The 26,184-nt window shown below is 48.4% G+C and overlaps 2 protein-coding genes across 4 annotated transcripts; one reads left to right on the top strand and one right to left on the bottom strand.

Annotated features, from left to right (window-relative positions):
• The first annotated feature begins 857 nt into the window (after positions 1–857).
• AKIP1 (A-kinase interacting protein 1) lies at positions 858–9,476 on the top strand. Of its 3 annotated transcripts, none has more exons than XM_023189972.2 (6): positions 858–973; positions 1,194–1,421; positions 2,195–2,275; positions 4,594–4,698; positions 6,997–7,077; positions 9,051–9,476. In XM_023189972.2, the coding sequence occupies exons 2-6, from the start codon at positions 1,200–1,202 to the stop codon at positions 9,192–9,194; spliced, it is 633 nt and encodes a 210-aa protein (XP_023045740.1). In that variant the 5' UTR covers positions 858–973; positions 1,194–1,199; the 3' UTR covers positions 9,195–9,476. The 3 variants fall into 3 exon arrangements, with proteins under 3 accessions (XP_023045740.1, XP_023045742.1, XP_023045741.1); XM_023189973.2 differs by having other exon boundaries at positions 870–965; XM_023189974.2 differs by lacking the exon at positions 2,195–2,275.
• A 775-nt stretch (positions 9,477–10,251) lies between these two features.
• Positions 10,252–22,671, bottom strand: C13H11orf16 (chromosome 13 C11orf16 homolog). Its single transcript, XM_023189971.1, is given in 7 exon segments — positions 10,252–10,924; positions 14,832–15,431; positions 15,434–15,475; positions 16,594–16,828; positions 18,992–19,148; positions 21,781–21,965; positions 22,544–22,671. Coding segments are annotated over 6 exon segments (1,407 nt in total). The 5' UTR covers positions 21,948–21,965; positions 22,544–22,671; the 3' UTR covers positions 10,252–10,718.
• Between the last annotated feature and the right edge of the window lie 3,513 nt (positions 22,672–26,184).

Raw genomic sequence — 26,184 nt, 5'->3', positions numbered from 1 at the left:
GAGGGGGAAGGGGAGGAAGGGGGAGGGGGAAGGGGAGGAAGGGGGAGGAGGGGGAGGGGAACAGGTCTCCAAAAATGTGTGAATCTGTACTTAACCCTGGATGGGCGAGAAACCTGCAGTAAGGGATTATGAGACCCTACAACTCCTCAGGCGCCCTCTGCCCCGGGGGCCAGGAACATCTGCAGACAACCCCGCCTCCGTCTCGCCTCCATCCCGAGCTGCTCCCTTCTCCAAAGGCCACCTTGGCAGCCACACAGTTTGACCTAATCACCTCTTCAAACAAAAGTAGCGACACCCCAAAATGTAGACCAAGCAGAAAGAGGCCCCATGATGTTTTTGAGTCGGAGTCTCGCTCTGTCGCCCAGGCTGGAGTGCAGTAGCGCGATCTCGTCTCACTGCAACCTCCAATTCCCGGGTTCAAGCGATCCTCCCACCTCGACCCTCCCGAGTAGCTGGCACTACAGATGCGCGCCACCACTCCTCCTACTGTGTGTGTGTGTGTGTGTGTGTGGACACGGGTTCTCGCGATGTTGCCTACCTAGCTGGTACCCCATAATTTTTTAGCCCAACAGGAGACCGCCTGCCTTTATACTCCAGGTCCATCAAGTTAAGCAGCGCAGTAGCCCTCTAAGGGCCAGCCCCACACCCAGGGGTTCCTCCGACAGCGCGGACAGATGTCCTGGGAGGCTGGCTCAACTCGGTCCCCAGCCCCCGGCCCCCGGCCCCCGGCTCCCAGCTACCGGCGCCCCGCCTCCAGCGCTCAACAGTTAACATGGCAACCCGCGCGCAGACCCCACGGCCGCGGCACAGAAGGCGTGTTTGGCAGCCCAGCCGCCCCGCCTCTCCGCCGCCCCGCCTCTCCGCTGCCCCGCCTCTCCCGCCTTCCGCCACTGCGCCGGCGCCTCCGGGAACGCCAGGCCTGGTCCCGCTTCCTAGGATAGCGCTGCGCGCATGCGCCTTGACGAGTGAGCGGGTGAGGGGCTTCCCTAAGTAGCGGAAGGGGCAGATGGAAATGGAAGGGGTGGGCGCGCTAGGCCTCGTCCTGGCTAGGCTCCAGCTGGAGTTTGCGTTGGGGGCGGACCAGGAGCGGTGGTCTCCAGGGAGGTCGAGGCGGGGGCTCCCACCCGGATTTGGAGCAGGGTTGCGGCGGCCCAGCTGACCCGCCGGCGTTTGTACGTTATGTGCCCACTCAGGGAGCCATGGACAACTGTTTGGCAGCCGCAGCGCTGAATGGGGTGGACCGACGTTCCCTGCAGCGCTCAGCAAGGCTGGCTCTAGAAGTGCTGGAGCGGGCCAAGAGGAGGGCGGTGGACTGGCATGCCCTGGAGCGTCCCAAAGGCTGCATGGGGGTCCTTGCCCGGGAGGCGCCCCACCTAGAGAGACAGCCGGCAGCCGGCCCGCGGCGCGTTTTCCCGGGAGAGGTGAGGGTCGCCGTGCCGGGGACCGCCCCAGTCATTCGCACCGCGGTAGCCCGCTGGGAGCCAGGGGCGCGCAGCGCAGAAGCACCTGAGGAAACCTCCCCTTAGCGGAAGCTGGAAAGGATCAGGACAATGAATGGAAAAGTCGTTTCAAAACTCTTTACATTTGACAGGTTCTTGTTGGGTAGCTGTAGAATAACGGTAGTGTTCAGCTCTGGTTGGTTACTTAAAAAAAAAAAAAAAAGGGGCGGGCGCGGTGGCTCACGCCTGTAATCCCAGAACTTTGGGAGGCCGAGGCGGCGGATCACCTGAGGTCGGGGGTTCGAGACCGCCTGACCAACGTGGAGAAACCCCGTCTCTACTAAAAATACAAAATTAGCCGGACATGATGGCGCATTCCTGTAATCCCAGGTACTAGGCAGGCTGAGGCAGGAGAATCGCTTGAATCCGGAAGGCGGAGGTTTAGCCATTGCACTCCAGCCTGGGCAACAAGAGCGAAACCTCCGTCTCAAAAAAAAAAAAAAAAAAAAAAAAATTCTTACAGCTGTCATCTGATAATAGAGGAAAGCCTGGAAAGCCTGCAAACCTATCTCTTAGGTCCTGGATAAATTGCTGTCTATCTTTTAGAGTTGGAATTCTTTCTCAGTAACATCGTTCTTTCTGACATAAACTTGCAGAGCCTTTCGAAAAGTAAAAAGGAGGCTATTTCCGAAATGGCTTTATTCTCCAGTAGGGAATCCTAGATCTAACCTGTGACGTGCCATTTATTCAAATAGAGAGAAGAGAGACCCCCAACCCTTAGTGCTTCCTTCAGAACAATGGCTGAATTCATGGACTATACTTCAAGTCAGTGTGGGGTAAGTTGGTGTGAACCAAAGCTATGCCCCATCACCTGCTGATGGCCACAATGGGGATCTTTCTGGAATTTAGGGAGAATCTGGAGACTACCTGTTTCTCCTGCCCAGCCTTCATGGTCAGATTGTAAACAGTCAAGGACTTAAACCAGGGGGTAAATCCAAGTTAGAATTCACTCAACAAATGTTTATTGAATGCCTAACTGCAGTTGACAATATAGCTATGAAAAGTCAAAAAAGGTCTTCTGCCCTCAGTGATCTTTCAGTCTAGTGGGGGGAAAAATAGCTTATTTGCTGAATTCCATAGCAAGTAAGTTAAATATTAGGGTTTATTTATTTATTTATTTTAATTTTATTTTATTTATTTATTTTTTGAGACAGAGTCGTGCTCTGTCACCCAGGCTGGAGTGCAGTGGCGCAGTCTCGGCTCACTTCAAGCTCCACTTCCTGGGTTCATGCCATTCTCCTGCCTTGCCCTTCCTAGTAGCTGGGACTGCAGGCGCCTGCCAGCATGCCCAGCAAATTTTTTTTTTTTTTTTTTGTAATTTTTAGTAGAGGCGAGGTTTCACTGTGTTAGCCAGGATGGTCTCGATCTCCTGACCTCATGATCTGCCCACCTTGGCCTCCCAAGGTGCTGGGATTACAGTTGTGAACCACCGCGCCCGGCCTTTTTTTTTTTTTTTTTTTTTAATTGAGACAGTCTCACTCCATCACCCAGGCTGGAGTGCAGTGGCTCAGTCTTGGCTTACTGCAACCTCTGCCTCCTGGCCTCCTGTTTCAAGCAATTTTCCTGCCTCAGCTTCCCCAGTAGCTGGGACTACAGGCGTGTGCCACCATGACTGGCTAATTTTTGTATTTTTAGTAGAGACAGGGCTTCACCATGTTGGCCAGGCTGCTCTCGAACCCCTGTCCTCAACTGATCTGCACACCTTGGCCTCCCAAAGTGTTGGGATTACAGGCATGAGCCACCATAACCAGCCAAATCATCTTTCGATACTCGGGGAAGGTTGAAGGCAGGCCAGAAAACATTCAAGGAAATTACCGGCATGGAAGGTGCTGTCTTCTAGGAATTACAGCAGACTGGCCTCATGCAGCCTTAACACTTCGTGAGTCCTACATGGTTATAAGGAGGCTGATCCACAAGGGAGATGGAAGAGAATACCTTGTTTCTGCCGTGCTTTTCAGTTTCATATGTTAAGATCTCAAAAAACTAATCTTTCTACATCTTTTGTAAGAATCCCTGACTCCAAGAATAGGACTCCAACCAGTGAGGAATAGTTCAGGGAATATTTTTATCTTATTTGTATTGTTCAGTGGTTTTAGAAAAATCAGTAGCTTCATCTCTACTGTAAAGTGATTAAACACTTGGTTCATGGTTCAGTAAAAGCAATAATATTTGTCTTTGGTTTAAGGTTTAGCAAATTGCTGTTCTGCATTTTGGTTTTCTGTTCATGCTTCAGTTCAAGTCTCTGTTATGAAATGGAGCCTCAGAACCCCTTGGCTTTCTAGAGATAGAATTAAGAATTGTGTACTGGGTTTGCCTCCACAGTTTGAAGTAGCTGCTAAAACACATCTTTTGGTCTGTGTCCTCAAGTGCTTTCCCCAGCTTCTCATTCTTCTGGTCACATGTGTTTTAGACAGTGTCCCTACCCTGTGTTCAAAACAAGCAGGGCTGTGGTGTCCTCATCATTAGTCATTATCAAGGGCAAGTCTAAGGCTAACTTTGAGGGGGAGGAAGGAAGCAGACAAGAGAAATGTAACTGTTTTCCGATCTTTTGGAAGATTCGTCATAGATTAGAGACTTCTCCCTCCACTCCTCTGCGCACGGGAAGCACAGAGAAAGGGGCTGCAGAGCTCTTGGGTTTATGTTTCATTTCCTGCTGTGTTTCTAAATTTCAAGAAAATGTACCTGTCTCTTCCTGTGTCCTTGTCTGAGACTTAAGACAATAAACATGGAACTGTTCATCCACATTTTTTAGGGGAGGAAATGAAAGGATATGTGCATTGGACATGGGGGCAAAGATGTGAAATTTGTTTAACCTGGCAGAGAGCATGGTCCTGCCCACCTTAGTTAGCCAGCGTTCTTGCCCTACAGAGGCAGCAGGTGGCAGCACAAGGATGCCAAATGCATTTCTTTCTCTGCAGCCACTTTGGGTGGGCTAAGGTTTGTTGCATGACTTCAGAGGCCTGTCAAGAGGGCAGGTAATTCACCTTTGCTCTCTTGCCTCCCTCCTTAACAGTACTTTGCCCAAATATCAGGGTTTTTTGAAAATTTGACAAGACAATTTGGTTAGCTAACATCTTTGACATTACTTCTCTAGAAATATTATTCATCTGTGCCAGAGGAAGGAGGGGCAACCCATGTCTATCGTTATCACAGAGGCAAGTCAAAGCTGCACGTGTGCTCGGACATAGGGAATGGTCAGGTAAGTGTACTCAACTGTCCGGCACCATGCCTTCAGTCTACCAAGATATGACACCCTATATTCAAGAGCCCCTGCTAGACTTTGTGTTACTGGATGCCAGTGTGACTTGGCATTACAGGGCTTAACAGAAATGTATAAATTCATAACCTTAGAGAACTTACAGCATTGATCATGAAATAGGAGGTTGTCAAAAATATAAGATTGATGCTACTGTAGGATCTTTAGGTGAACCTGCAGTCCTGGGCCATGGGATTCTCGGCCAGGTTTAAAGAAAAGAGCTTCCAAGCCTGGAACATGTTGCATGCAATGATCGCCCCTGTGACTATCCCCTGCACTCTATTCTGGGCAACATAGACCCTTTCTGTATTTTTTTTAAAAAAGAGCTTCAAATATCCTCTTCTACATCTAGGGATAGGATTTTTTTTTTTTTTTTTTTTTTTTTTTTTTGAGACAGGGTCTTACTCTGTCACCCAGGCTAGAGTGCAGTGGAGCAATCATGGCTTACTACAGCCTTGACTTCCTGGGCCACCACACCCAGCTAATTTTTAATGTTTTTAATAGAGACAGGGTTTTGCCATGTTGCCCAGGCTGGGGGAAAAGATTTTTAATAATTACATTTTTTACTGTAAGGTGATAACTGTCATGTCTTTGGTAATTTTTTATTTTATTTTATTTTTTTTTGAGAAGGAGTCTCACTGTCACCCAACGTGGAGTGCAATGGTACAGTCGTGGCTCACTGCAACCTCTGCCTCCCAGGTTCAGACAATTCTCCTGCCTCAGCCTCCCAAGTAGCTGGGACTATGGGCACCTGCCACCACGCCCAGCTAATTTTTGTATTTTTCTTTTTTTGTTGTTGAGACAGAGTCTCGCTCTGTTGCCCAGGCTGGAGTGCAGTGACGCAATCTCGGTTCACTGCAAGCTCCGCCTCCCGGGTTCATGCCATTCTCCTGCCTCAGCCTCCCGAGTAGCTGGGACTACAGGTGCCTGCCACCACGCCCGGCTAATTTTTTGTATTTTTAGTGGAGACAGGCTTCCACCGTGTTAGCCAGGATGGTCTTGATCTCCTGACTTTGTGATCTGCCCACCTCGGCCTCCCAAAGGTGCTGGGATTACAGGCATGAGCCACCACGTCCGGCCCATTTTTGTATTTTTAATAGAGACAGAGTTTCACTGTGTTGGCCAGGCTGGTCTCGAACTCTTGATCTCAGGTGATCTGCCTGCCTCAGCCTCCCAAAGTGCTGGGATTACAGGCATCAGCCACCGTGCCTGGCCCATGTCTTTCATAATTTTTAAAAAGAAAGTACAAGGGAAGTGTGCTGACGGGGGTCTCGTTTAACAAAATACTTTTTTGTAAAGGTAGTAACAATTACGGGCCCACTACAAACTTACCTTTTACCACGTCATTCTGGGGAAGCCAAAGATTCTGTTTATTGAACTGATTCAAAGGAGGAGGTGTTGGTAGTGGTTTCTGAGGAGACTAGATTTTTGCTTTTGTTTTAAACTACCTGCTTGTACTCAAAGATAGCAAACTGAAGTCCAGAGTCGATTCCGGAGTCTAAGTTGGATTCTTGACTTCTTTGGTCTGTCAGCCATTTTGGGGTGTTAGAGGGAGGAAGTTTAGGACAAGGATGGGAGAGTGGACACAGGGACATGAGCAAGGGCTGAGTATACACTTGAAGCACCTCCCACACGCCTCCCCTGGCCTGGGAGGTGAGTAGTGGTGCCAGAGCTTGAGTCCTGAGCCCCCTTTTCTGGCCTAGCCTGAACTCTCACCTAAGTGCACCTGACCCTAAAGGGTGCACTTAGGTACATGTGGGGAAGAGTCATTCCCAATTCTCCTTTTAAAATGTAAGTTCCCTCTAAGGGAAATTGGCTTTATCAGTCAGCCTGTTGCCTTCTAGGACCACCCCTACTCCTAGAAGAAGCACAGAAGAGAATGTATTGAGATCCTAAGTGTCACTTTTGCATTTTAAATTTTCCCTGCAATCCAAGAGTCCCATGTTACAGACTGGAAAACCAAGGCTCAAAAGAAGTTAATCTCTCTTAGTAAATAGCAGAGATAGGACTTAAACTCAGGTGTGTCTGATTCCAAAGCTCATGTAAGAATGAAAATTATAATAAACATCTGACTAAAAATACCTTACAGAATTCACTTAAAAATGCCTTGATGACTTAGATGACAACTTAGAAAAAGCTGACAGAACAATTACTAACTCCTCATAAGGTAGAAGAAAACTTCTCTTTACAATCCAAAAGTGAAAGTTTGGGCACAAATCAGTGTTGTACTTGTCTCTTCAGAGAAAAGACGGAAAAAAGACATCCCTTGGTCGTGGAGGCATCTACCAAATATCAGAGTATGTTCCAGAGGCATCCCAGCCTGTGAGTACAGAACTGCTTACGCACTGGGTTTCACCACTGTTACAACTCCATGAACCAGTTGACATGGTTCTTAGAGGGCTATTTGAATTGGGTCTATAGTATTTTTAAGTTGAGATGTTCTTACACTTAAGAAGGGTGCACAAAATTTTGGTTCAGTGTAAAATTGGGTTTTCTTGGTATTCTTCCTTCACTCAAAGCTTCAGGGATACTCTTTGTGCCTGAACTCATAGTTGTGGTTGGAAAGAATGTGAAGTATTCACATCTCAGTTCCTACAGCTCAGCTGGGCTGGCACTGAGTCCTGCTGGAATTCCACCATCTGTTTAAGCAGCAGGAGGGGCACGATCCTCCTGCTAACAAAGTGAAAACCATTGCTGAAATTCTGAAACATACACATTTGGTGAGATCAGGTTACACAACATTTGAAGGCATTTGTTCTCATTTTCCACAAATGTTTCTCTGTAAAAACATATAATGAGTTTTTCATTTTTAGGATAAAGTACTCATTAGTTCATGAAGCCAAGGGATCCTTTTTGGAACTTGGAAGGGCTAGAATTCTGAGGAAAGGAACTTCATTCAGCATGGTGCCGCAATACATTTCTTACTTTTTGTTTGTATACAGTTTGCTACTAGTCAGGATTTGGAGTGTACTAGAGTTATTAACAATTCAGAATATTCTGTTTCTAGTACAAATATAAGTTGTTAAGGCTTAGACGCCTCTCAACACTTGCTGACTTTTGGTAATACTGATGTTCCACAGTGTTGGAGTTCTACAGCCACATGCCAACCTTACCTCTATGTCTCCTTGTGTGCAAATGAAGCATCCTTGGCTTTCTGCAATTCTGATACAACCATATTTTCTAAAAGTGACTTCTATTTACATGATTGACAACCAATAAATAGTTAATGACATTGTTATACACATTTACATCAGTTAAAGGATTATAGACTTCCAATTTTGCAGTAACTAGACAGGCATGCAAGAATACAACATTAAACAGCTTAGGAAAAAAATTGGCTTCAAATCCATCTGCAAGGTAGGAGGAATAGTGGAAATTTCATAAAAATGTAAACATGATCATTTATTCCTCTGAGTGCAATTTGCTGGCCAGTAGTTTGGCTTTTCCTGTGTGTGGTAGTGGAATCGACAGCTTTTGCCTGTGGCCCCTTCTCAGCATTAAGCAAACATGTAATGGCATCCCAGCTGTCAATCTGGCCCTTAATTACAGGCTCTTTTCTGGTTTGTGACTTTGTCCTTTTGTTATTTGAACCGAGACCCATCCTCTGTCTGCACACCTGATGTAACCTGCCTCCCAGCCATGAGTGAAGTCTACCCTTGGAAGACTGATTGTACTCAGTTTGGCTCTAAATAAAAATCTTTCCATTAACTCTGGCTTCCAATGTTTTGTACTCTGGGAGAACGAGTCCTCCAAGGGAGAGTTTTGTCAGCCTGCTGAATTGCTGCTTCGGTGACAAAATGGAATCCACTCAAATTGTTCTGAGCTTTAGGACAAAAGAAATGCCTATCATCTTCCTAATAGTGAACTTAGCAAACAGTTTAAAAGAATGGCTCTCATCACTCCCGATTACCTTGCCATTACTGCTCATCTGTGCTAAGTGCCACTGTCTACTTCTGATCCCCAAAACAGTGGCCTCTAGCCTTTCCCTCTGCCTAACTCCAAGTAGAGTGTTCTTTTTATAATCCTTCATGTTCCTGTAACACTTTAGCATTTACAGAGCATTTTCAGCATGCTTATTTTGAGGTATTATCACAGTTCTAGAAATAAGGAAAGGCTGAGACCTACCAAAATGACAGTGTTGTATGTGAGCAGGCTGAGCCTTGAAAGCAGGACCTGTCTCCCACATTAGCACTTCATTCCATCACACCTCTGCATGCACAGGTAGCCTGCTGGGGGGCCATGGTGGCAGTGGGGTATAAAATCTCTGAACTGCTAATATCCTCTTTTCCTTCTAGGCTGAGAACATCTCTAAGGACCTCTACATAGAAGTGTATCCAGGGACCTATTCTGTCACTGTGGGCTCAAATGACTTAACCAAGAAGACTCATGTGGTAGCAGTTGATTCTGGACAAAGTGTGGACCTGGTCTTCCCTGTGTGATGTTGACCATCACTGCCTTCACATCACCTTTTTTTAAGTAGTAAGAATAAAGCCACTATATGATTCTCTTGATAGCTATACATTAATCCTGTTTTTAATGCTGACTGGGTCAGCCTTCCCAGGAACTGGAGTCTGTCTCTTTCAGTGCCTTTTGTAACTTGAGGGTGTAGAAGTCCTCCATGCTTGTTTGCCTGAAAGTAATATGATTCGCTTTCGGAACAGGTTTTACTGCTTGCTTTCCAAGTAGAGGTTAATTATGATAATAAAGAGACTGGAAATGAAGAGAATTCATTTTTATTAAGAGGTAAAACAAAATGTCACTCATGTACAACTGTAGGCTTTATGGAAAGGTGGCAGAGTGGCTGTGGACACGTTTGCCCAAAGCAGGCTGACCTTCTCTTCCATGGAAGAGGCATCTTAAAGCAGTCTCACCAGGGCCCTGGCAGGGACCCCCAGGGAGGGACCCCCACACTCCTATGTCCCTCACAACAGGTGCCTTCCTGCTGCTTGTCTGCAGGGAGGTCTTCGTGGGGTGGAGATACTGCTGGTTATTTGACTGTTACCTGTGGCCTGTCCTCTGCCTCCTTCCGTTGAAGGCCTTGTCAGCCACTCTGTATAACTCTTCTCAAGTTATACATGTTTATTCTTTACCTATTAAAGGGGAAAAAATCCATAGATGGTTATGCTGACTGTAATTTGAAGAATCAAAAGTCACTGATTTTAAAAAGTCATTGATGTGCTGAGTGTGGTGGCTCATACCTGTAATCCCAACGTTTTGGGAAGTTAAGGCAGGAGAATCACTTGAGCCCAGTAATCAAGACGGGCCTGGGCAACACAGTGAGACCCTATCTCTACAAAAAGTAAAAAGTTTAGTCAGGTGTGATGGCATGTGCCTAGCTACTCAGGTCCTAGCTACTCAGGAGACTCAGATGGGAGGCTCACTTCAGCCCAGGAGTTCAAGGCTGTAGTGAGCCATGATTACGCCACTGTGTTCCAGCCTGAGTGACAGAGTGAGATCCTGTCTCAAAAAAAAAAAAAAAATTATTGCTGTGTCCCAAATGTCTTGAAGCTGCCACAGCAGTACTGTGACATCTCCCAGTTTCATCGCCTGGTTCTCTCATTTTGAACACAAACCTTTCCACCTTTCCTTGGGAAAGGTGCTAGTATTTTATATGATGGAAATGAAGTTTTAAGTAGAGCTATATTACCATTCTTAGTGAGGAATAGACTCCATATTCAGATGGCCTAATAAAGCAGACCCCTACCCAATACCATAGAACAGAGGGCCATTTAAATGGGGATCCTTGCACCCCCAAGAAGCCTGTGATTAAATTTATAGGTTCCATAAGCCTTCTGAAATTACATGCAAAATTGAGGGTATGTGCATTTTTCTGGGACAAGGGGTCATAGGTTTTACTGTTCTCAAAGGGGATGTGACCCAAAAGGTCTAAGACCCATGTGAGAAGTCCTTAGGAAGCCCCTTTCCAGCCATTCTGCTTTACGTAGATCCTCAGGGCTCTTGGTCTAAGGGGAATTCTTGTTCCACAGACCTATTGCAAGGCTCTGACTCTGCTTTCTGTGTTCAGCTTCCCCTGGCGGGGTCTGCAGTGGCTTCGTGTTGGTTGCCTTCAAGACCAGCTCTGTGGTAGTCACCACTACTACAGTTTGTGCTCTCTGCTGTTTGTGATCCTTTTCTTCTTTCCAGATGTTGATGTTGGAATATCTTGTTCCTAAACCCAAAAGTCAATTACTTAGGTTGAATATGCCACCATTTTGATGGGATAAGTACAACTAAAACAAGGATCACTGAAGTATCTGTAAGCTTACAGCATTGTTTTCTTTTCATGTATTATGTATTTGAGACAGGGTCTTGCTATATCACCCAGGCTGGAATGCAGTGGCATGATCATAGCTCACAGCAGCCTTGACCACCCGGGCTCAAGCCATCCTCCCACCTGCCACCCCCTCTTCACTACAGCCCCCAGTAGCTGGGACCACAAGCGCACACCACCATGCTCAGCTAATTTTTTAGTTTTTTGTAGGAACAGGGTCTCATTATGTTGCACAGCTGGTCTTGAACTCCTGGGCTCAAGCAATCCTCCAGCCTCAGCCTCCCAAAGTGTTGCGATTACAGGTGTAAGCCACTACACTTGGCCTATTTTACCATCATGCAATGTGTCCATGTCATGTATTCTATTTTTAGAGAAAAAAATTTTTATCATTTCTGGCCCTTATGCTTTTGGGAAACATTACCTGATACCCAAGATTTGGAGTAGTGAAGAAGTTATTGGATGTGTTTTCTAAACTGCCATTAGGGCAAGTAAAGGTAACTGACTGCCACCAGTTAAAGGAGCTTCGACACCTTCACTGATCACTGATAACATGGACCACAAAGAAGAGACTACAAGCTGATGGAAAAACAAGTTTTAAGAAATTGAACTGGGTGCATTGGTGCACACCTGTAGTCTCAACTGTTTGGGAGGCTGAGGTGGGAGGATTGCTTGAGCCCAGGAGTTTGAGCTATGATCGTGCCACTGTACTCCAGCCTGGGTGACATAGTGAGACTTTGTCTCTAAAAATTAAAAAAAAAAAAAATACTGGGGCAAAACAAAAATAATGGGAGATGTGACTTCCTGAGGAATAGACCAATAAAAAAGGGAAGGAATGTTTTTTATGTTTCTTTTACAACTACAGATTGAATCCTGTTTCAGTTATAAGCAAAGGAGGCAGAAAGCACCTCCCTGCCAGCAACTGACAACCTGGCCTCCCTAGGACTGTTAGGATCTAACTGTAACCTCTCACTGCCTGTAACTGAAAGTAAAGGAAAGTGTGGAGGAAAGAGAAACCTATGCAAGAGCTTTTGTGAGAGGCAAAGCTCAAAATTGAGTGTCAAGCATCAGCACTCGACAGAACGGATATCAAGTCCTGAGAGCAGGAACTGATTAAACATCAAGCATGTTTAGGAGAAGCGAAACAGCATATTTCCTTTAAAAGATACAAAACCTGGAGGGGAGAAAAGCAAAGCGCTGGTGTTTGCCTTGTTTCAGCCTGACCTACATGTGATTTTCTGTTCTCTTAACTAGTGAGCTGTGACCACATGTGTGGTGAGGGCTGGGGATGGCCATGTCTCCACACCCCCTCTCGGGCATGCTCTCCATATATTTGGGAACATGCTGACGATGCTCACGGGTCAGCCCCAGGAACTCTTCCCTAGAGCATAACACAAGATCCAGTATTTAATATTTAACGGGAAAGCTGAGCCAACTACCTGAAGATACTATAGTTCTCTTCTTTATAGTTGATTATTAGAATTTATTTCAGGGGAGAAAATAACTTTGGAGTGGATCTGTTTAAATGTGGTGATGGAGAGAGACTGTAGGTGTAAGTGGCTTTGGACAGTAGCAGTAAGAGCTGTGTAAACTTAGGGCCAGGGGAAATTTGTTTGGACTTAATCAGGTTTGGAACCCTTCTAGAGATTGCTATGGAGCAAGCCACAGCAATACGAACACAGATGTGGTACCTAGGGCATGTCTGGCGCCCATGGCCCCTCTGGTTGTCCCTCTCCCCTATGCTGGGCTTGCTATTGTCTCAGTTGCTCCCCACAGACCCTTTTCTGTTGGGTAGGTACAGCCTTTCTTTCTCCAGGCTCTGCTGGAGCAAGAGGCATTGGGAGCTATGGAAAATTTAGCATGGAAACGCTAGAGTTTGGTACCATTTTCTTTATGCCCTCTCTACAAGCGATAATATAAAGAAAATGCTGCCAAACTCTAGTGTTTTCATGCTAAATTCTCCATAGCTGCATTTCTTTCAAATGGAGAAAGAAACTGGCATTTCTTTCTTTCTTTTTTTTTTGGAGACAGAGTCTCACTGTGTCACCCAGGCTAGAATGTAGTGGCTCACTGGAACCTCTGCCTCCAGGGTTCAACTGATTCTGGTACCTCAGCCTCCCAACTAGCTGGGATTACAGACGTGCATCACAACGCCTGGCTAATTTTTGTATTTTTAATAGAGACAAGGTTTCACTTTGTTGGTCAGGCTAGTCTCAAACCCCTGACTGCAAGTGATCCGCCCCCGCTTTGGCCTCCCAAAGTGCTGGGTGAGCCACTGCACCCGGCGAAATCACCATTTCTGAGTGGCTGCTGCCAAGGCTTGCCATTGCAAGATTGGAGTAACCCATTTCACAGAAGCCTGGGACCCACCTCCCCATTTTGTATTTTCAATATAAAGTTTCTTCCTGGAGAGTGGAGGAAGAGCACAGCTGGGTCTCTGAGATATAGGGGGAAAATCCTCATATAAAATCCAAGTGCAGCAGACATACCCCTCCCCTCCCAAAGCCCAGGGGTTCAGAGGAGTCACCAGGAAAGCTTCTCATTTACAAACAATTTCTCAACTTTCTGGAACCGAACACTAATAAAGTCGTTACCCCTGGGGCAAGATTGAAATCTTCATTGGTGCCAGCTTGATGGTTCATGCCTGTAATCCCAGCACTTTGGGAGGCCGAGGCGGGCAGATCACTTGGGCCAGGGGTTCGAGACCTGCCTGGCCAACATGGCGAAACCCCATCTCCACTAAAAATACAAAAGTTAGCCAGGCATGGAGGCATGCACCTATAATCCCAGCTACTGGGGAGGCTGAGGCATGAGAATCACTCAACCCTGGGAGGCAGAGGTTGCAGTGAGCCAAAATCATGCCACTGTACTCCTGCCTGGGCAACAGAGTGAGACTGTCTCAAAAACAGCAACAACAACAACAAACTCTCAAGGGCTAAGCAGTCCTTCTGGCTCAGTGACTGTGCTAGAAATAGGGCTATGGTTTCAACCAGGGAACCCTAGTGGGTCCCAGTGTGGGCAGTGCCTAGAGATCTAAGCCCTTAGCAATGGTGTTCCTTCACCTCACAGCCTCCCTGCCCCAGATATGTTCAGTGACCCCCAGAATCTTGTCAAGGGCCACCTCCTTCACCCAGCTCTGACAGGCTTCTGCTCTTTCCGGGCTCCATTGGGAATTTAGATAGAATGGGCTCCCCGAACCTAGCAGGGCCCGCCACACAGTTCTCAGCTGGAGGTGATGCAGTGTGGGGCTGGCTGCAGACTGCCAGCAGCAACAGGACACGGCTTTCCTGTTGGCCATGAGGGGGATAAGAAGCACATTTCAGTGCCCAGGTCCTCCCCGCTCACTTACTGAGGGGCCCAGCAGGAGAGTGGGGCCTCATGACCAATGCTTAAGACCAGTTTCTATGCTTCAGTGCATCACCTCTCATCAATACTTGGAGGCATTTGTACTGTTCATCTATAGAAAAACCAAGGCCTCCAAGAAAAAAGGAGGGGGCTAAAAATAGACAATGGCAGTGCCCTGTCAGTAGAGACTAGTGAAGAAAGAAAAAGGCAGGTATTAAATAGGGATGCAACCTTAGCACAAAGATCAGTTCATCCTTCTGCTCCTGTGGGCCTCATAGCTGAAATGGAAACCTGCTATTTCCCTTTTCCCACAGCCTCCTCTTCAGCATGACCAGACTCCCAAGGATCACTGTAGTCCCAACAGAGTGGACACGTGCATCAGATTCCTAAGGGACATGTGGGAGGGAAGGGAGCCGGGGCCCCAGCCCCTGCCTTAGAAGGCAAGCCTACTCCCCTGGCATACCTGGCTTCCCAGGGCGTGGCTCAGGCCCGTTTCTCCTCCAAAACCTCCACTCAGGCTGGCAGAGGCCACTCTGCCTCAAAGGAGTCTCAAGAAGGATGGGATCTGTGTTGACTGCACTGTTTACCATCAGTCTCTGGGGAGGGCCCATCTCCAGATCATTCTCCACATTGTCTTATTCATGGGAGGAGGAGGAGGAGGAAGAAACAGCCAGGGGAGCGTATGTTGTTACTTTTTCCTCTTTAGGACCTTCCAGGGGCAAAAGCTGTGCTGGGGGCTCCAACTCTGGAATTTCTCTGGCTGTGACTTCTGAGGTCTTGGTGAGAGGCCACCAAGTGGTGCCACATGGGGGGCAGCCACAGAGGCAGCCCTGGCACAGCAGCTGGCAGCAGGCATAAGGGTGGCAGAGAGGGCACAGGAATGGAACGCCCGGAGGAAGCTCGTTAGTGATGCGCCCAGTGATTGGCCCCAGCAGAGAGCAGCATGGAGCCCAGTGAAGGGGCCTGGGGTGCTCCCTGGTGAAAGACTTGTGGAGCCTCTCCACAGCCTTCTTCCAGATGGCCAGGGACACCGACTGGACCCCACCTAGGGGCACTTTAGCGCTTTGCCATTCCAGAAATGAATAGTGATGTCTTCTTCCTTTGATGCTACATAACAAAAAATGGCAAAATTTTGTTATAATTATCAATTAACCTTTTTTTTTTTTTTTTTTTTTTTTGAGACAGGGTCTGGCTCAGGCTGGAGTGCAGTGGCACGGTGATAGCTCACTGCAGCCTCAACCTCCCAGGCTCAAGCCCTTCTCCTGCCTCAGCCTCCCAAGTAGCTTCTACTTCCTAATCGTGGGATAAAGCCTCTCCTATCCACACAGGCAAAGGCAGAGCTTCAGCCCAGCCCCTGTACTCTGGCTGCCTGGCTCCTCACATGCACCTCTCCGTGGAGAGCCTGCCAGGAACATCCTTCACCTGCATCATAGTTACCTCCACTTCCCGAGGACTTGCCTGAGCCTCCCTGCCTCCTGGACTACAGTGGCCTGCAGGGGCTCACTTTTCTTGTCAAAACCAAAATGCATTCTCAGTAGAAGCCTCATTCTGTCATTCTCTGAATTACAGTGGTGCTGACTGACCCTGCAGAAGACGACTGTCTGGTCCCTGGAGGACCTGGTGAGAGCTGAGTCGTGAGTAGCTAAACCATGGTTTAGCTGACCAACATAGAGATAGTTTTAGGCCACTTACGCTGATTACAATTTTTTTTTTTTTTTTTTTTTTTTTTTTTGAGACGGAGTCTCGCTCTGTCTCCCAGGCTGGACTGCAGTGGCCGGATCTCAGCTCACTGCAAGCTCTGCCTCCCGGGTTTACGCCATTCTCCTGCCTCAGCCTCCCAAGTAGCTGGGACTACAGGCGCCCGCCACCTCACCCGGCTAATTTTTTTGTAATTTTTAGTAGAGACGGGGTTTCACCGTGTTAGCCAGGATGGTCTCCATCTCCTGACCTCGTGATCCGCCCGTCTCGGCCTCCCAAAGTGCTGGGATTACAGGCTTGAGCCACCGCGCCCGGCACAATTTTTTTTTTTATAATCTGAAAGATACAGTGTGCATCTTGAGGCATCTGTTGCTGCCTCAAGATTAAGCAGCAGGCAAGGGGGTAAAAATTCTCTTCTTAATGCCTTAGAAACTCCTAAGCTGTAGACGCACCCTTGGCTCTCTCCTCTGGCCTGATTATAGCCTGGCTCCTTCTGGGGACTGATGAGTCAGAGCAGCTTCTCTTACCTCTCCGGGGATCTCTCATCTCCAAGCCCAAAAGAACAGTGCCAGGGCCATACTGCTGTTGTCCTGGCTCCCAGAGTGCCAGCACCTTGTCCCCTGGTCTCAGTGAGTCTCCTACAGATGGTGAGAGAGGAATGACATCCTCTTCTAAGACCACTCTCTGCTGCTGGGCTGGCAGCTTTGGGCCTGCGACAAGAGGAGCCTCAAATTCTACAAGCAGGACCCCCTGTCTCTCCAGCTGTGGGAAAGAAAACACTCAGAATAAGAACTGGCATTACAAAGTACAAGAGGGAGCACCCAGGTTCCCTACGATGCCCCCAAACCAGGCCCAGGGACTGCCTTCCAAACAGTGACAGGCACCTAAAGAAGGGATGAGGCAGATGCTCTTTCAAGCCAGTCATAGCTGAGATAGGCAGGCTGTGTGGCACGGATGGGCTTCCCTGAATCTCTTTCTTCCTCGGGCAACACTTCCTGCCTCTCCCTTTCCATTCCCTTCCTTTGCCTGGTTTTCTTTCCTCCTACCAAATTTTTGACCTGTAATTGCCAGGAGTAACCTGGGTCCTCCCTGGACCTTTTCTCAATGCAATCCCCTCCTTCCAGCACCCCCAAGAAGCGTCGCTCCTGTGTCCAAGACCAACCAGGGATGGATGGTTGTTCACCTGTGAGGCTCATGTAGGCGAGGAGAGATTGTGGCCACAGAGCTGCCCTCAGCACCGTCCTTACAGTCGATGAGGAAAGGGTTAGCTAAGCAAGTGAATAGCAAAAGCGAGAGAACAGTGATGCAGCTACTTAAAAGTACAGGCTGTTTCAAGTACTCTGTAATTTAGAAGAGAAATAAACTGGTTATAAATTATTTTTACCAAATCACTGGACAGAAACTATATTCGAGCAAAGTTTTGCTAGAATTTCATTTTAATTCACATATTACTTGAAAATTGACCTTTCCCCCCCCCACCCCAGATGGAGTTTCGCTCATCACCCAGGCTAGAGTGCAATGGCATGATCTTGGCTTACTGCAACCTCCGCCTCCTGGGTTCAAGCGATTCTCTTGCCTCAGGTTCCCGAGCAGCTGGGACTACAGGAACCCACCACCTTGCTCGGATAATTTTTGTATATTTAGTAGAGACAAGTTTCACCACATTGGGTAGGCTGGTCTCAAACTTCTGACCTCAGGTAATCCACCCTTCTTGGCTTCCCAAAGTGCTGGGATTACAGGCATGAGCCACCACACCAGGCCAAAAACTGACTTTTGATTGGAAATTCTGAAATTCATACTTTTAAAGAATTTACACTAGTCTTCCCTTCATGAATCTACATTCACAAAGTAAGTCTGACTCTGAAAAAAAGAAAGAAGTGAGTAGCCACTGAAGTACAGGCCAGGCCTGGCCCCCAGCATGGCGGGAGTATGCTTCTCTGTGTACCAGCACACACCCATGCATGTGAGCAAACACATCTCATTCCTCTTTCCCTTAAGCTGGTGTTCATTCAACACACGGAATTTTCCTCAACAAAGTACTTTTAAAGTACATTTTCTTCTCTGTTATGCATTGAATTGTATCCCGTGCCCCACCTCCACCCTCCTCCCACAGGCTGGATTGCCGTGGTGCCATCAGTTTGGAGCTCAAGTGATCCTCCTGCCTCAGCCTCCCAAGTGGCTGGGACTACAGCCATGTGCCACCATGCCTGGTTAATTTTTAAATTTTTTGTAGAGACAGGGTCTCGCTATATTGCCCAGGCTGGTCTTGAACTCCTGGCCTCAAGCAGTCGTCCCACCACCACCTCTCAAAGTGCTGGGACTACAGGCGTGAGCCACCATGCCTTGCCCCCTGCCAAATTCATATGTTGAAGTCCTAGACCCCAGAATGTGACCTTATTTGGGAATAGGGTCATTGCATATGTAATTAAGATGAGGACTGAATATGGCAGGTCCCTAATCCAGTGTAATTGATGTCCTTATAAAGGGGGAAATGTGGGCAGACACACACTCAGGGAGAAAGCACCGTAAAGGTAAAGGCAGAGATCAAGGTGATGCCTCTATAAGCTGAGGAACACCAAAGCCTGCCAGCAAGCCATGAGAAGCCAGAAGCGGGGCATGGGAATGATTCTTCCTCACAGCTCTCAGAAGGAACCAACCTTGCCAAGCCCTGGACTTCCAGCCTCCAGAAATGGGAAATGACACATTTCTGTGGTTTAAGCCACTCTGTTTGTGGCACTTTGTTAGGTAGCCCTAGCAAACTAACGCACTCAGTGGTATTACATGTTCACTTCTACAACATGGCCATGAGAGAGCTGTGCTTATCCAAAAAACCAGCCTGCTAGACGCACACAGCTAAGGCATGTCAGGTATGACAGGGCCACCCAGAGGAGCATGCCAGGAAGATACTGGGGGTCAGGGACTTGCCTCAGGAGTAGGCTTTATTTGAGCCCAGTAGTAAAAGCCATCTGCTTCCCATCTTGCCAGGACCCATGTGTTGGCAGCATCTCCAGCTCTTCCCAGCCAGCCAGGCCCTTGCCATGCTGGGTCGGCAATGTGGAGACACGGGCAAGAAGAGGTGTGCCTGGAAAAAAGCAAATGGAATTAGTGGATAGAGAGTAACAAGCCCTAAACACATCAAGAAACATGTTTCTCAAGTACATCTGAGGTGTACCACAGCACACAAGGCATGTGGAACAGAAATCCACATGGAAAGTGGCAATCTATGACTTCCAGAAGGATAAGATAAACCTCCGGGAGGGGCAGTAGGAGAGGACAGTGAAGGGAACCATCCTTGGTGGATTGGGAGTTGGTTCAAGGCAACCAAAAGGTAATTTGCCTTGATACATTCAAGTTAATTAATGCTTGTTCCTACACTAGACAACAGACTGGAAAAGTGTGGCTCTCACCTGTAATCCCAGCACTTTGGGAGGCTGACGCGGATGGATCACTTGAGCTCAGGAATTCAAGACCAGCCTGGGCAACATGGTGAAACCCCATCTCTACCAAAAATACAAAAAAATTAGCTGGGTGTGGTAGTATGAGCCTGTGGTCCCAGCTACTCAGGAGGCTGAGGTAGGAGGATTGCTTGAACCTGGGAGGTAGAGATTGCAGTGGGCTGAAATGACACTACTGCACTCCAGCCTGGGTGACAAGTTGAGACCCCCTATCGAAAAAAAAAAAAGCGCCGGGGCCAGACGCAGTGGCTCACACCTGTAATCCCAGCACTTTGGGAGGCCGAGGTGGGTGGATCATGGGGTCAAGAGATCAAGACCATCTGGACAATACGGTGAAACCCCATCTCTACTAAAAATACAAAAATTAGCTGGGCGTGGTGGCAGGCGCCTATAATCTCAGCTACTCAGGAGGCTGAGGCGGGAGAATCACTTGAACCCGGGAGGCGGAGGATGTGGTGAGCCAAGATTGCGCCACTGTACTCCAGCCTAGTGACAGAGCAACACAGCAAGACTCCGTCTCAAAAAAAAAAAAAAAAAAGTGCCAGGAAGGTAAATCTTAAGGCGGCGTGTGGGATTCCAGGATGAGGCATGGAAGCTTGGGTAGTAATACCAAGGGTGTGAAATTGTAATGCCACTTGATGCTGTGGGGTCAGAGGGATGAGGAAGTGTTTGGGCAGGGACAACCCAGAGGAGCTAAGGGGTTGTGGGACAGAAAAAGGAGATGCTAGTTCCGGATAATGTTGTGGTCATGCTAGTTCCGGATAATGTTGTGGTCAGGGCCAGTTGGTCTAGGGGAGTTGTTGAGTCAGGGTTTGGGTTTTTGAAGAAGCCATTTTACTTTGTGGGCAAGGCTGAATGCAAAGGGGGCCTGTCTGCCTCCTGCTGTCATCAACATGCCGTCACAGCACCCAGGCTGTTCATGCTGAGAAGCTCCTGCAGGCCCATGCTGAGCTACCCTCAGCCCCCCTCAGCCTCCCTCCTGTGCTTGTTGGCAGCTAAAGTCCAATGCTTAACTCTAGCTTTGAACAGGATGGTCCACCGGGTGAATCATGAAAGGGAGCCATTAAGGATCATTCAAGCTGGCATGTCCCTAACATGGGCAGAATGGATCAGGCAGCAGGAATGCGAGTCCCTGGAGCTGACACGCTCCATGTGTGCATATAGGCTGTGGTGCCTTTGGCCTCTTGTATCCATGCTTTAGAAAGCGGACTGAGGATCCTATTTAGGAAAATCCTGGACAAAGGAGGAGTACTGAGGGAGTACTGAGAGTACTGAGGGAACCTGAAGAGGGACCTGGAGACCCCCCCTTAGCAAGTCTCTTTTTTTTTTTTTTTTTTTTTTTGGTTTTGTTTTGTGTTTGAGACGGAGTCTCACTCTGTTCCCTAGGCTCGAGTGCAATGGCGCTGTCTCGGCTCACTACAACCTCTGCCTCCCGAGTTCAAGCAATTCTCCTGCCTCAGCCTCCCAAGTAGCTGGGAATACAGGCATGCGCCACCACGCCCAGCTAATTTTTTTTTTTTTCTTTGAGACAGAGTCTCACTCTGTTGCCCAGGCTGGAGTATAATGGCACGATCTCAGCTCACTGCAACCTTTTCACCTTCTGGGTTCAAGCAATTCTCTGCCTCAGCCTCCTGAGTAGCTGGGATTACAGGCACCTGCCACCATGCCTGGCTAATTTTTATATCTTTAGTTGAGACAGGGTTTCACCATCTTGGCCAGGCTGATCTCGAACTCCTGACCTTGGGTGATCCACTCGCCTTGGCCTCCCAAAGTGCTCGGATTACAGGCGTGAGCCACCATGCCCAGCCAATTTTGTTTTTGTATTTTTAGTAGACAGGGTTTCGCCATGTTGGTCAGACTGGTCTCGAACTCCTGACCTCAAGTGATCCACTTGCCTCGGCCTTCCAAAGTGCTAGGATTACAGGCGTGAGCCACCACACCCAGCCAAGTCTCATTGTTGATGGTAAAATGAGCTATAAATTTGGTAACTGGCTATCCCTAACTGCCTTCTCTCACTCATGCCAACTGCAGCATCTGCAACTCTGCTAAAGCCGGATCAACCCTGGAGGGCTCTGGGAGCACAGTGTAGGCTGGAATGACAGACCGCACACAGATACACCAATCATAAGCCAAACAATGAAGACCCCTTTCCGCCTTCTCAGGAAGCAAGTCTCTCCACCAAGGTCTACCACCAACAGCCAAGAACAAAGGAAAAAAGAAAGGGGCACCCACTTCCTCCAGAGGGGCAGAGACAGGTACCTTGCGAGGGGCTTGTGCCCAGTGAGCCAGGGTGCCTGGAGGGCAAAGGGGTAGGTGAAGGGAAGGTCCCACAGTGGAGCAGCACCGTCCCAGGCAGGGGCCTTCAGGCTGGTGGCCACACTGCAGTATTTGAGCAAAGGCATCCTGGGCCCCGTGGAGGATTCCATGGCCTTCAGAGGATCCACCTGAGAATAGGCACCACCATTACCTGAGCTGCAGCTTAAAGCCAGCGGTGGCCGCCTGGGTGAGGAAGGGCTCAGCTCTGCAGTTAGCTGACTCTGGGGACAGTTGAGTCCATGCACGGCCCCACCTGCTCCCACAAACTCTCACAGTTTCCTCCTTGAGTCACTTGCTTTGGGAACCTCCACTCAGGAAACAGGGGAGGGATTGGAAGAGCAAGAGCTGTGAATTTAGTGCAGCCCAGCTTTAAATCCTCCTTCACAACCTGCTGGCTGTGTGCTCACCTAACCTCTGCCCTCCAGTTACACTCAGGATAGAATTCATGGAAGGCACCTGGAGTATTCAGCAGCTCAATTTACATTAGTATTTTTCCTCCTTCCTCCTCCCCGGCCACCTACAAGGCTAGTTCTGGCCCCAGGTGAGCTGAGCTCTCAGGGCCGTCTATCTATCCCCTTTCTAGCCCCGTTCAGAGGAGATACCTGCCACCAGGGCCCAAGATCAAGCCCCACCGCCGCAGCCCACCAGAGCCCTGGGAGGGTCTGCCCCTGCCTAAGTCCACAGGTCTGACCCCAAAAGGACTTACCCACAACCCCAAACTCCCAGCCTCCACCTCAGCCTCAGGCCCCTTCTGACAGTTGGGGCTCAGGGCCTCAGCACAACCGACTCCTGGTTGCCATGCCGGTTGCTGTGGGTGCAGCCTGGGGACGCTGTCGTCTGTGGCCAGTGAGTGCACTGAGCATGCAGAGAGGCGGACAGGAGGCCTTTGGAGGCAGGGGTGGGGCAGGAAGTGATGGGGGAGGGGGTGTTCTCCAAGTTTCCCTCTGGAGAGAAGAGGAGGAGGAGGGAGAGAGAAAGGCCAGCATAGCCTCGGTTCTCCAAAACTCAGGCTGCCCCACTGCTAGAAGAGTCAGTGGTGGCGGGAAGCCCTCAAGGATCCCAGGGGACTCCTGTGAGGGAGGAGCCGCCTCCACCGAAACTGAGGGCCTCCTCCATGTACACACTAGAGGCAGGGGTGGGGGAGCCACTGGCGGCTTGGGGACTCTAGGGTAGAATTTGTCCCTAGTCTAAACCAAAATAACCAAAGGGGTGGGCCTGTTTGTCTGTAACAGGTAGGACTCCGTTGAGGAGCAGAGGTGTTGTGACCATTTGGAGTGAGACATGTGGACACTGGCAACAAAGGAACACAAGTCCAGATTCCGCTCATGGGAGGGGCTCGTATTTGGAGACCTCTGACAGTCACTGCGCACTGGTTATGTTCCTGGTATGCAGGCAAGTTTGGAGGTGTCCCCCACATCCATACCCCGCTTCTACCAGGTTCTGTTACAGTTGGCAGATCCATGGGAATAGGGAGGCCAGGGTACCACCTCCAGGAGTAGAGTGGTGTCAGTCACCCGTTCCATCCCCATCTGGCCCCAGGGGTTGGTTAGGCAAGGGCGTGTTCCTGAACCTCTCCAGTCAGCAGGAATCTGGAGACTTTGGTTGGGAATCCTGGGATATAGGCTTTCTCTTTCTTCCTACGCCTGAACAAGAAAGCTGATAGTTCTGAGAGCTTCTGACAGCCTTTTGGGGAGACTGAAGCTATTCCCAGAGAAAGAGAGGATAGACCTCAGGAAATAGAGGGTTGGTTGGTTGGTTGGTTGGTTGGTTGGTTTTGAAACAGGGTTGCCCAGGCTGGCCTCAAACTCCTGGACTCAACGGATCCTTTTTCCTCAGTCTTGCGAGGAGCTCAGACTACAGACATGCACCCCCACATCCAGCTGAAAATAGGTTATTGGTGACAGTATTGAGTCCTACCTGCAGGCAGTGCTGCTACTCTAGGCCTCAGCTGTGTGAGCCAATAATTCTCCTAATTGATTATGCCACTTTGAATTGGGCTGTTTCTTACTTGCAACCAAAAGCCTCTTAGCTAATGACTGCCCTCCCAGAGCATCACTTCATAGTCAGGAGAATGACTGCTGCCCAGGACCGTATACCGAGGCCAAGTTATTTGGCACACAAAGTTGAAGTCTGAGAAAGACCCATGGCCGGGTGCGGTGGCTCACACCTGTAATCCCAGCAGTTTGGGAGGCCAAGGCAGGTGGATCACGAGGTCAGGAGATCGAGACAATCCTGGCTAACACGGTGAAACCCCATCTCTACTACAAATACAAAAAATTAGCTGGGTGTGGTGGCTCATGCCTGTAATCCCACCTACTTGGGAGGCTGAGGCAGGAGAATTGCTTGAACCAGGGAGTCAGAGGTTGCAGTGAGCAAAGATTGCGCCATTGCCCTCCAGCCTGGGTGACAGAGAGAGACTCCGTCTCAACAAATAAAAAATAAGTTAAAAAATACCCATGAAGTCTCTGGCAGTGAAAGAAGGATTCTTGAATGAGACAGAGGGATTTCAGTGGAGGAGGGGAAAAGGAGAATATTCCAGTTTAGGTAGGAAGCAAGAGAGAAGATAGAAGGATACATTCACAAGAGTGATTTTCTGTTTGGGGGAAATGGGTTCAGCATGTGCAAAATCACCCTGAACTTGCTTAGAAGTCACATGAAAGTAGACTCACATCAGGGTTTGGGTGTGAGAGTAATTCTGGTTATAGATTACAAAGGCATCATCGCTAACCCCATCAGATGTTATCTTACACGTAGGAAAAGGCCAAAACTCGGGTCATCTATCTTTTAAGGAATGTAGCGACTCAGGCATGAGACAGGGTGGAGGAGGGAGAGGGGCGTGTACTCTGTCCTGTCATGTCTTCAAATCTTCTTTTCAAAGAGCGAAAGAGCTGCCGGTGGTAAGAGTCAGGGGCATTGTGAAATGTTGCTGGCAAGCAGAAGTGAGAAAACACGACTTCTTATGTTTGCTGCTTTGTTTTGCAGTAGGGAACTTCGAAAACTACGCTGATAAATTTAAACAAGATGGCATTCAGAAGGCCGTCATCAGGCAGTTTAAGCGACGAAGTGACATGAAATACTTTCAGAGAGAGTGAGGGTGGAGCCTGTTGAGGGCACAGCCCAGGAGGCCAGACAGGAGACTGCTACCAACGACCCAGACACAGGTGACGGGATTGGAATAAGAAAACAATAACAACAGATATTCACCGACACCTTCCTGATTCGAGGCTTTTTGCTGGGTACTAGGAATAGAAGATGAATAAGGCTGGATGAATTATCTTCAAGGAGCTTTCAGTCTACTGAAGAAGACAGAGATAGGTGTGTAAAGTGTTTAAAGATAGCAGGATAGCAACCATAAGAGAAATATTTTTATGAAGTAAAGAAACAAGTAACAGCTGGGATAGGAAGTTGGGGAGGACTTCACAGAGGCATAGCAGTGGAGAGGAATGTGATAGATAGACAGTGTGTGATGGGTCATTGACTGGGCCTGGGGACAGATGGGACTTGGGAGTTAAAGGAGAAGGAAGAGCTGAAGCTGGCCATGGAAGCAGAAATAGACACATTTTGAAGGCAGACCCCCCAAGAAACGGGGCAGGGACTGTTCTTTCCAGGTATGAAGGAAAGGTCTGGCAGCTCCAAGTTTTCTAGCTTAGAGAACCTAGAGAATGGTGATGCTATGGACAAAATAAGATAATGATAATAATCAGTAATGGTGACCAGGCACAGTGGCTCACACCTGTAATCCCAACACTTTAGGAGGCAGGGGTGGGAGGATTGCTTGAGGCTTGGAGTTCGAGACCAGCCGGGACAACATAGCAAGACCCCATCTCTAAAAAAGATGTGTTTGACTGGGAGTGCCGTCTCATGCCTGTAATCCCAGCACTTTGGGAGGCCGAGGCGGGTGGATCACGAGGTCAGGAGTTCAAGACCAGCCTGGCCAACATAATGAAACCCCATCTCTACTAAAAATAAAAAAACAAAATAGCTGGATATGGTGGTGGGTGCCTATAATTCCAGCTACTCGGGAGGCTGAGGCAGAGAATTGCTTCAACCCAGGAGGCAGAGGTTGCAGTGAGCCGAGATTGTACCACTACACTCCAGCCTGGGCGACAGAGCGAGACTTCATCTCAAAAAAAAAAAAAATTGTTTTAATGATTATGAATACTTTTTACATGTCAGGCTCTGTTAATCATCATCATAAACAATTGGGAATGATACAATTGGGAATTGCTGTTGTTATTATTCTCATTTTGTGGAGAAGAACTGAGACACAGAGAAGAGGTGGTAGAGTTATACCGCAAATACAGGTCTGCCTTCTTTTTTTTTTTTTTGAGATGGAGTCTCGCTCTG

Source organism: Piliocolobus tephrosceles, chromosome 13, assembly GCF_002776525.5.
Source record: "Piliocolobus tephrosceles isolate RC106 chromosome 13, ASM277652v3, whole genome shotgun sequence".
Lineage (NCBI taxonomy): Eukaryota > Metazoa > Chordata > Mammalia > Primates > Cercopithecidae > Piliocolobus > Piliocolobus tephrosceles.
The sequence above is the reverse complement of the archived record's forward strand: the minus strand, read 5'-3'. Positions and strand labels throughout refer to the sequence as shown.